General features: G+C 40.8%; 1 protein-coding gene across 1 annotated transcript in view; it reads left to right on the top strand.

The window, feature by feature from the left end:
- Positions 1 to 11,714, top strand: part of Moxd1 (monooxygenase DBH like 1) — an 80,724-nt gene that overhangs the window by 47,629 nt on the left and 21,381 nt on the right. The window contains exons 5-6 of the mRNA XM_005360916.3: positions 10,781 to 10,960; positions 11,252 to 11,354. Of these exons, the coding sequence (XP_005360973.1) occupies positions 10,781 to 10,960; positions 11,252 to 11,354 (283 nt within the window). The remainder of the gene's footprint in view (positions 1 to 10,780; positions 10,961 to 11,251; positions 11,355 to 11,714) is intronic.

The raw sequence follows: 11,714 nt of genomic DNA, 5'->3' as shown, positions 1-11,714 counted from the left end.
TTCCTTGCTCGTGCTCCCCCTCCTTCTGCTCCTGATTTGGACCTTGAGATTTCTGTCCGGTGCTCCAATTTGGGTCTCTGTCTCTGTCTCCTTTCTTTTATAAAACCTAAAAGAACATGTTTCCTTTCCCCCTCTTTTGAGTGTGTGTATGAGAGTGTGCGTATGTGTATGTATGATGTGTGTATGTATGTGTGGATGCGTGTGCAGGTGAACATGTGTGCAGGTGTGGAGGTTAGACATCCACATCAGGTATCTTCCTCAGTTGCTCTCCATGTCATTTTTTTGAGACAGAGCGCCTTTCACGGAACCCGGAGTTTGTCGTGTTTAGGATAGACTGGCTGGCCAGCACATCAGGTGTCTTCCTCAGTTGCTCTCCATGTCATTTTTTTGAGACAGAGAGCCTTTCACAGAACCCGGAGTTTGTTGTGTTTAGGATAGACTGGCTGGCCAGCAGGCACCTGCTGTTTTCTTGCATCCCCAGACATGGGGTTCAAGTCACACAGTTCCGCTTGCAGCTTCTCCCTGCATTCCGGACATACAAACCCAGGTCACCATGCTCATGCAGCAAACCCTTTACCCTCTGAGCTGGCTCTACAGTCCTAGAAGGCATGTCTGAATTCCAGGCATAATAAAACACGAATTAATAAAAATAAAAGGGCAATACGACCTTTCCAATTAAAAATATTTTCCCCTTTCAGCCAAAAAGAAATGCTCCATAAACTCGAGTGACGTTTTGAAATGGTGCTGTAATACAAAATTGTTTCGGGTCTCACTCTCATCCCTTTCCTGACCTCAGTCCTCACCCTGCTTTTCCCCAGCAGCCTGTACAGGTAAGAGCAACCGACAATCTGTATCGCCCTCAAAATGGGACTGAAACTAGTGAACTTTGAGGGCAAATTCAGGCTCAGAACTCAGAAACTGGGTGAATGTGTTCACATTCATTAATTGGTCCTCAGCTTCTTTGCTTATAAAATGAAAACAATAAATGCAAATCTCAATGTTGTATAATGATTACATGAAATTAAATGAGACACTATGGGAATATGCGAGGAGTGGTGTGTATGTATATACAAAGGCACAAATTGATATGGTAGCATCTCTGCCCTAACCTCCGGTCCTGGGACAACTGTATCATGCCATCTTTGATCTTCAGCACTGGGCACAGGTTTCAAGAGTTTAGGAAATCTTTGTGGACTCAGTGGCTCAAATCCAGACGGAGCAGAGTAAGCGATGGTGAGTTGTAGCCAGGCTCCACACATCTGTTTTCTCTCCAGGACAAATGGACTTAAAAAGGGTGACCTTAATCTGAGGAGTCTGTGTTGAACTTAGGCTGGCCGGATGAGCTATGCTGCACTGCTTACAGACACCTCACAGATGAAACCAAAATTCAGGAAAGCAAACTAATAGTCACGAGCCAGGTGGTTATCAGGTCTAAAGCAAGTTCATTTTCAGTCTCAGAGAAGAAGAGCATCAGTGTCCTGCTTTCATTACTGATAAAACAGAATTTACTGCGAAAGCCTTTAAAAGAGTAATGGATTCTGGGATTTTGGATGTAGTCCAGCACAGAATTCTGCATGGAGCAATGTTCCTAATGTGTACTGCATGCAAATAGATCTCTGAAGGAATGAAAACCGCCATTGTTTTACTTCCCTGCTCTCCGCAGAAAAAAAACAAGACACCTCATTTATCGATTTCTTCCAGCAAATAAATTCATCATTAAATTATGATGACTAGCCAGGCAGTGGTGGCATGAATCTTTAATCCCAGTACTTGGGAGGCCGAGGCAGGCAGATCTTTGTGAGTTCAAGGCTAGCCTGGTCCACAAAATGAGTTTCAAGACAGCCATGACTACTCAATGAGAAACCCTGTCCTGAAAAAAATCAGAAGAAAATAATGGTGAATAAGTGCTAAAATAGTATACTTTAGTTGAAACTGCCAAAATCATTATAATAAATTATATTTAATATAAGCAATCAAAATTTCAGGATGAAAAGTGTTATATAAACATATATATATATAATATATATTACAAGGAATATATATTTTGTATATATAGATTTATCTGTTATATATATATATATATATAGTATAAGGAAATTAGACTTAAAATATGAAGGATTTAATTGATAAGTTCAACTTGTTTTTGTTTGTAAGTTAGATTGAACTAAATGAAAATCTTTTTCCACTTCCAGTTTGGGGCTTTGAAATTTTACCATTAGAGTCATCTGTTAAATTCTGTCCCAACATGCTCGGCATTAAGACCATGAAATCACACATTTGAAAAAATAATAAGATAGAATAAAGATCCACTCCAACAACAACAATCAAGATAGAGCCAGCAGGCTGATCTTTAAAGGACACCCCGGAGTGAGCAACAGCTCAGAACAGAAAATACACAGTGTAGAATCCAGGTGAGATCACGATATTCCTGCTGGCATCTTCTCATGAGGGAAGAAGCAGTCAAGGAACCTGTACTTAGGGTTGGGAAGGTTTTACACCAGGTTTGAATAAGAAAACTGTGGTGGTTATTTTGAGAGATGAAAGCCTCCAGGACTGTAATTGAGTCTTGAAAGGGAATATAAACATTGTTAGACAAAGCTATCTTTAAATCGATTGTAATTAATTACTATTCTAAATAGTAACTTTAAATAAAAATTATAAAATGAGTTTAATTGTGTTGTATTTACTCAGTATTTGGAAAAGTCATATCAATAACATTTAAGTTAGAAATTTTAACTGATGCATAAAAACATAGAAATTGTGCATATATGAACACCATGTAGTGACTCAGAACATATGTACATGTTAAATAATATTTAAATCAGGATACATATATCTGTCCCCTCAAAATTGCTCAGTTTTTAATGCTGAAAACATTTGAATCTTTTCTTCTAAGTTCTTGGGAAATACAATGATATTATTTCCCGTAGCCCTTCTGGGCCACAGCATAGCACAGCCTGCTTCTATCTAAGCAGAAGTTAGCATGTGGAGAGTTTGGTGGATAGACATAAATAGTTTTGAAGGATTGCATAAACTTCCTAATTAACTATGATAGCCCATAATAAATATAATTTAATTTTTCAAAGAAATAACAAGTTGTGGGGAGAAATATGATCATTAATTCTGGGTTGATACTTTTGCAACCACTCTACTGTGGGAGATTTCTACTCCAACTGATGCCTTCATGATTGCCTTACAAGATAGGCTATGGAGACTCATAATGTTAAGTTAGTGATAAAATCAGAATTTTAAGCATGTGCTGTGAATTAATATCTTTTTCGCAGCAAAACAAACCAAATTATTAAAGAACAAAATGCCCGAATTCTATTCTCTCTCCAAGTTCTTCACAAAACATCACTAATACCTTCTTGTATTTTTCTGAAAAATTCTCTTTCCATATATCTGTGTGTATCTGTATGAAAACCTGTCTGTTATGATATTTTTCTCTCTCTACATATATATGCATATTTTCCTTTGGCTTTTTGACTTTAGTTAATTTTGATGATCAATTCTCAGGGCTGAGAGGTACCTATGCAGTCTCTGTGTGTGTCTGTGAGGGCTTTTCCAGGGGTGAGTAGGTCAGGAGGGCTCTGCACCATGAATGGTTTAATTCTTTGACAGACCCAGCATTTAAATAGATTCTTTGGGATGTGTGGGAGCTGTGGGAGAGAGGGTTGACTGATGAGAGAAAGTCACTGGCTGTGCCTTTAGAAAACATAGCCTGCCACTTGCCCCTTCCGTTCACTCTCTCCTCCTCCTGGCCTTTGTGAGTTAAGGAACTCCACATCACACCCTTCTGTCACAAAGTGCTCCCAAGTCTGGGAACATGGAAGCAGCTCACTGCAGACTGAAACCATGAAGAACATTCCATCTTTCCTCACATAAACCCTTCCCTCAGGTGTTCGTAGCATCCATGGGCACTCTGACGAACGCAGACTCTGGTAAGGTATGACACTTGCCTTCTAAATTTAGACACGTCTCCTAAAGTGTTACATTCTAAACAGAGATATATCTCGTTTTTCTGAGTGTATCTGTTAACTGAATTTACTGATTAAGTGATTTCTGGGTTCTTGTCATTGCATTCTTTTGAGCCATCATTACCTGCTAATAGAGCTAAGTGTATCTAGTCTGGCAGGTAAATGAACATGCTGTTTTGTTCTCATTTCCATGTACTTCATCATGAATGAGTTTTGGCGTCTTTCTCTTGTAACCATGGGGGTGTCGTTACATAGACTTTGAGTTCATGTACTCTATCTATTTTCACTCTTGTGCCTTTGACGTGTCACTGATTTGGAGACAGGGCCTCACCCTCTGTTTGGCACAAATTTGCAAATAAATTTCCCATTATTTTTCTTATCTTTGCTCAGTTTAGCACTACTTCCAATTTTTTCTTCTGCTGCATTTAGTTTTCTTCTCCACGATTAGGAGTGAGACACATAAATAAAGTTGATATATGTGTGCACTTCATTGCGTAGCTATGGCTTTTCTGTTGCTCTGCGATATGCAGTTATGTAAAAGGTTCCCTGTTTCTGCAGTGCTTACACACAATATAACAAGTTGATCCATGTCTGTCCATCCTCGATAGGTCTGTCATAAACCTAGCCACATTCATCCCTTTGGCATATTGCTGCACCACAGACTATATATTGTTTAAAATAAAATTGTTTGAATGTTATCTAAACCTTTTTTCTATAGCATAAAAAATTCAAACCACATGTATATGAACTGTATACACGCTTGGCTCTATACAGCCTCAGAATTTGAAATGTACAAAACAAGATATCTTTCAAAAACAGTGCATAGTTATACGGACATAGAGATATCATGTCAGAGAATGTCTAGTGTGGTCTTTGTACATGTGTGTCTCTCTGTGTTTTGTACATACTTATTATTATGGATGTGTGTATATGTGTTCAGGAGTTTGTCTCCATGATGCTTTTTGTTAACTCTCTTGAAAATTTGCATGTACTACACACACACACACATGTGTACACACTAAAGGTTTTGAAAATGTCTATTTCATTGGCATCATAAGAAAAACAATGAGTTGTTTCTCTAAGGGGGGAAGACACTTGTGAAATAATGGTATTTATTGAAAATAATGCAATTACCTACTAAGTTGGACAGAACTTAGTACAATTTTTTACCAGAATTCACTGTACGTTATGCATTGGATGCACTTCTTTCATTTCAGTTTCAAAGTCGACTGAAACTGGATTCAGATTTCCACTCATAAATAAGAAAACCGGGTTAAGCCAAGGTAAATAAATGAGCATCAGCTCACAAAGCCTGTGAGTGGCAGACCTGGCATTCAAAGCACAGACGTTGTCATCGGGCTGTGCACACAGTTCTACATCCTGGGGAAAACTTAGGGAAACAGGACAAAAGTGAGCCAGATAGAAGGAGGCATCCAAAAAAACAAAATGGGCTCCATAGACGAGTAATACGTTACTCATGAGGTTGCATAAAGGAGACTGTGGGATGGAGGGGAACGTCAATGAATGAGATTGTGGTGGCAGGAATGGATATGTGCGTAAGAAGAAATTTGGGGGATCTCAGTGCCTCGGAATTCATGTTAATGGGACTGTATGGATAACTAACATGCCACTAGTTAAAGAGAGAAGGCCATGGTTGTCAGAAAAGAAAACTCCTCTGCTCAATTGCCATATATAGCTCAGCATTACTGGTCAGATCGCCAGTGTGCAAAATGCTGTCTTGGGAAGACTGGCTGGTACTTGGAGTGCTTTTAGGGGACAAGTGTCCAAATGTCTGTCTCAGATTGCTTATGCTGCTGTAATAAAATATTTCAGACCTTAGAATTTATAAAGAAGAGACGTTTACTTATCACTCTGACCTTTGGGAAGTCCAAAATAAAGACACTCATCTGGAAAGTTGGCATCTGATGGTTCCAAATATGAGCAATGAAGACATCAACCTCCTGATTCACTAGATTTGGGCAATGTGGTACACCTGACTTGAATTATCACATGAAACTTCCAAGAGACATGCCAGCAATACAGCAGTTTTATTTGAAAACCGAACGTTGGCATTGGTAACTGCTGAGGGCTGCTCCCTGCTCTCATGGGAGGTCCTTGCTCTGTGTGTGTGCAAAGTACGGGCTAGGAAAAGCGACTGGGGAATAACATGAAAGACATTCTGAAGATGTCTCTCAGCAGGTTCTCAATATTCAATGTTGGATTTATTAAGGTTTTTAAAGTCACTTCAGGCTGTTTGTCACAACGTGCTACCTTTCTGAAGGGAACTTGCATGTTCGTCAAGTGAAGCAGCTTAAATGCAGGAGCCTGTGTGGAAACCCCGGGGCCAGGAGACAGGAAATAAAGGGCTGTGTATTAGAGGCTGTGTTTTGGTTTTTCTCTCTTAGAACACTTACAAGGAATAGCACTGAAATAACTGATGAAAACTTGTCCAGATTCAGTTAAAATAGTAAATAAGAACATTAGGTGAGCCGGGCGATGGTGGCGCACACCTTTAATCTCAGCACTCGGGAGGCAGAGGCAGGCGGATCTCTGGAAGTTCGAGACCAGCCTGGTCTACAGAGCTAGTTCCAGGACAGGCTCCAAAGCCACAGAGAAACCCTGTCTCGAAAAACAAACAAACAAACAAACAAAAAAAAGAACATTAGGTGACAGTATTTCTAAGATAAGAAAGCTTCAAAGTGCTGTGTGCAGGACCCATGGATAAACTGGTGACCTGTATTCATGTTTTCAGAGCTTTGGATGGCCAATGGAAAACTCAACAAAACAAACAACAAAGTGAACCAGCTTGGGAGGAAAAGGTTGTACTAGCTGAGATGTACAAGTGACTAAATCTCAGAATGGCAGAGAAGGAACTGGATACAGAAACCTTACATAGTAAAGCTTCTCCGGGACTATCCCTTCTCTATGTGTTGGCTTTATCGTACACTCTGCGCTGGGACTGTTTCCCACGTGCATAAGCACATCACTTATGGTATCTGCTGACCTCATAATGAGAGTCTTTTAAAGAGAGAAGATTATTTCTTATAGTTAAATAACAAACAAGGGCACATAGATGGGCTGGGTGCCCATCCCTGAGCTGATCAGTTGTGGTATGTATAAGATGACAATCCCAGTGAGACTTCTGCACTACAGTAAGGGACGAATGATTTCCCAGAATTCTCTTCTTCCTACTTCTAGTTCTCATTATTTTTTTCCATGTCTACCCCAGTTTGACCTCTTCTTCTTGTCACCTCCTCTCACTGCCAAGTTCATTCTTGTTGGGCTGTAGAAGCCACATCAAATAATGCTTTGCTTTGATCCCCAACTTGCTTTCAGAGTGGAATATTTGCGGTATGAAGACTCCATTCCAAATCAATCTGGTCGAATGTATTGTTATGCTCACGTCATTCCTTTCAGAGATGAGAGTTCTTACAGGGCAGGTGATGGAAGACATTTCTCCCACCATCTTCATATGAGCATGTCAGTGAGTTCATGCAGAGACCTACCAATAGGTCGGCCCGGGACCTCAGGGGTAGTGCCACTTTGAGAGCCAGCTCACTTTAAATGCCCTCCGTCAGAGAGAGTTGATGAACTTTCCCATGGATATTAACTTTGGCCTGGCTGGGGAAGGGTTGTGGGGGGAGGGGGCCCATGAAGCAGAGTGCCAGGAACAAGAATCGGCAGGACTATAAGTGATAGGAGTTGACAAAAATTCCAGCTCTTTCCAGATTCCTCCCGTCGCCTCTCCACTTTGTTTCAAACTTTAATTTATTGAATCGCAAGTTGGTTTTGGAGAGCGTCATTCCGCTCCTCCACTCAGGTTCCAACAAGCAAGGAACCACATCTTAGGTGGATAACTTGGAAGAATGAGAAGACAGAAATCAGTCCAAAGAGGTCTAGTCATCAGTGCCCCGTGGTTATGCTTAGCCCAGGCGGATAGGACAAGAAAGGTACTTCTCCCTTTACACTGCCACGCTAAAACTAAGGCAAAATACACGAAGGTTTACTTTTAGATAAAGATAGTATTAATCACAAGGGATGCGTGTATCCTTGTGCTTTCTGTGTTCCGAACAATTGCAAGGGCAGTCATGTACAGACCTGAAAATTGCTAATTTATGGTACAAAATTCAGACCAGGTGATGTATCAACTCTCCGGGATGCTAGAATAAACGGCTACAAACAGGACCTCTTGAAACCACAAAAGCATTCTATCCTAGCTAAAGGTGGGGGCAGAGCTAGCATGATTCCCTCTCTTCGCCCAACCCCTCCCCACCCTTGCCTTCTTGCTCCCACCCCCTTTACGTTCCAAAGGATTTTGCTTCTTCCAAACTACTTTTCATTTTCTCTCACAGTCAGGTCTGCATCAAGCCTCCTTTCTGTTTTATGAGTAATTTACTCCTCAAAAAAAATCCTTAATTTTTTTAAGGTTATACCCTGAATTTGTAATCTGTAGATGAAGCCATAATTAAATTCTTCTTGAAGCTCTGGCAGGTTCACTGGAGACACATTGTCTTTTGTTCTCTTTAAGAAAAGGATATATTAACAGGCCAAGTACCATGGGGGATGGGTAGTAAGGAGATCAAGAGTCCCAGCACAAGACTTCCAGCTTGATTCAGCTTCTCTGATGGGAACTTTGTGTGGTGCCTCTTGCTGGTTGTGCCCCAGAGACTCTCCTGGCATTAACTCGTGATGCCATTTCTCTCTTACCAGCTTTCTCTAGCTAGGATTATTGTAGGCTTTCATCCTCCGTCCCACTGGTAGTGGCTTGCAGTGTTGGTGGCTTTCCAACACACCTTCCTGCCACAGCATGTTCTCATTAGAAGAGACTTTGGGGTCAGAGCAGTCTGGTTTCTCATCTTTATCTTACTCCATGACTGCAGTATTTGTGGCTTGTTGCCTACTCTCTCCATATCTCAGTTTTCTCATTTATTTGGTGGGGACAGTGAGCGTTTATCTATGCAGTTTATAGATCAGATATAGGAACAAAGGATGATCCTGTGGTTGGTACATGGGAGCTGCTGGATAAAGGAGAGATATCATTATTCAAAGAAGGCATTACAATCTAGAAGCTTGACGTTTGTTTCAATGCTTCCTGCGAGAACAAAGATTTACTCCTAACAGGCATTTCTTATAGTGGTATTTGGGGCTCCCGAATCTTAACAATCACCTTGCACCACATACTCTTCACTTCTTCTCACTACACCTTGATGAAGGTGTCAGCAGCAAGCCAGGTCCTCCTTGTTCTTGTGGCTCCGTTCTGAGTTCTGTTTTGCAGAATTCTGTGCAGACTCCAGGCTCTGCTTGAACTTTTCCCAGACATGTAACAAAAACCTCACATGGATTTGAATATCTGGCTGTGGAGATCTTTGTTTCTGTCTTATCTTTGTGGGTGATCTGAAGCACCCAAATAAGTCTATAATATCACAGGACAGTTCATCCTGGATATGGAAACACAATTTTGAAAGAAGTTCTGAGTTAGACTTCTGTGCAATCAAGGCTAATTTTATAATCATGCTTGAACCATAACTGTCATTTTCAAGCAAATGAAAAAAATAGTCTATGCCTTCAGGACTTGTGACCTTTAAAGATAATCAAAAACAAAGCCGGATGCTACCTTATTTCTACAACTGGGGGCCAGAAACGTGCACGTAGGGAAGACGAAACAGAATCAGATTTAAAAGGTAGAATCTCATAGCAGCTTGCTCCAGACCTCTACCTGCTACATCCCTGTGCCCCTTAGGCTATTTGGATTTTCCTACCAAAATGAGAAAGTCTACAGAAATAACAGATGCAATGTCCTAGGAGAAAAGGGCTAAAGATGCTCCGTCTAAGTCTGCAGCAAGTGTTTCTGAATGCAGTGCCTGCAAGTGAAGAGAGAGCTAAAGCCTAAGGGTAGCTGAGCCCTGAGAACGCCAGAACTACAGGAGTATAGCAGGTCCTCGGAGCTGATGCCCATACCCACAGCCCAGGCTCCCATTTCATCTGGGTGTGGGGATCTCTGGAAGGGCGTCCTGCTCAACTCATTCTGGGTGGGTTCACATGTTCCTGGATGAAATAGACACAAGTATCTTGAAGGACCCAAGTCCATGAAGGGGACTTACAAACATGTTGATGGAAAGGAGCTTGTTCACATGGGCCATCAGTGCCAATTACCCTTTCCCTTTTAACTGGTTTCAGATCCACCTCACAACTGAAAATACGTCATAGTAATTCTTAACTAATAGTTGGACTTTTTGCCTTCCAAATTCCAGCTCCCCAAATTGCTGTTAGAATTGTAACTTTATCATTAAAATGAAAATGTCCATAATTGAGCCCTATTTCATGTCCAGCCCATGTTTATAGAAAAATAACCAAGATATCATCTGTTACTTCAAGTAGGGTAAGAATAATATTTTGAGGTGGAGAAGAAGGAGACAGAGAGTTTGTACTGGTAGCCTTGATATATATTTTCTACATGAGGGAAAAATAAGAGGGAACAATAACAATGCAAAGTGAGGGGCCTGAAAGAGAGGAAGATGTTTTATAGAATGGACAACGGAAATACACATGAGTTAGACATGATGGAAAGAGAAAAAAGTTGGTGAAGTCCTGCGACTCTTGAAATACACGATTGTCTCTATTTGTTGTCACCCTGTCATCCAGCATCATCACCAGCCCTGCCATCTTCAGGACAACGCATACTTGGATCTCAGTTCCCTTCCTGTGAAGACCGAGCAATCAGTGATGCTGTTTCCATGCTCCCTCTGGGATGTTATAAGGCGCTGTTGTTTATGACACCCTCTCTCTTATTTGTATTTGTGTAGGTTGAGCCGGTAATAGAGAAAGGCCATGAGAGCCTGGTCCATCACATCCTCCTCTATCAGTGCAGCAGCAACTTTAACGATAGTGTTTTGGACTATGGCCATGAGTGTTACCACCCAAACATGCCTGATGCCTTTCTGACCTGTGAAACTGTGATTTTTGCCTGGGCCATTGGTGGAGAGGTAAGGCTAATGATGATGACCAGTTTGTAGCTAGCTACCTGATGATGCTTCTCCTACATGTATGGGTCTAGCAGAAACACACCATTCTCATGCAAAAATACATAAAAATTTACTTATATTTCTAAGTCTATAGGAAAAGATTCTTCCCCTAAATGGTTATGTTTGATCTGTGTTTGATGAATGGTATTGTTCTAAAAACTGAAGTGTCTAGGGGGAATAGTTGGGTTTGGGGACTAGAACTCTTAAGGACATTCACAGGTTACGGTCTCATGAAGTTTTTTCCATATTTAGGGATTTACTTACCCACCTCATGTTGGATTATCCCTCGGCACGCCATTGGATCCTCATTATGTGCTTTTAGAAGTGCATTATGATAATCCCACACATAAGAAAGGTAAATTCTTTCTTTGTTTTTAAATGTCAGTTTTAAAATGTCACGTAACTATTGTCTGTCACATAGCTAAAGTGAAATATGAAACTCTGTAAGAAAGTGTTAACCTGTACATTTGCCATCCAAATTAAAATGCTTTTCGAAGCAAAACAGGATGCCATTCAGATTGACACTAGGCAATAGCCATTAACCAGTAGCATCTAGGCAAATGGGCATATATGGTCACAAGTCCTAAGAATACATTCTCATATTTCTCACCAGGAAGTAGGAAAATGAAAGTTCCCTTTGTGATATAAATTAGTTCCAAATATATGTGGTGCTTTAAACCCCCCCCTCTCTCTGTCTCTCTTCCTCTCCCTCTCC

Source organism: Microtus ochrogaster, linkage group LG4 (assembly GCF_000317375.1).
Source record: "Microtus ochrogaster isolate Prairie Vole_2 linkage group LG4, MicOch1.0, whole genome shotgun sequence".
Classification (NCBI taxonomy): Eukaryota; Metazoa; Chordata; class Mammalia; order Rodentia; family Cricetidae; genus Microtus; species Microtus ochrogaster.
This window is presented reverse-complemented; position numbering and strand designations above follow the sequence as displayed.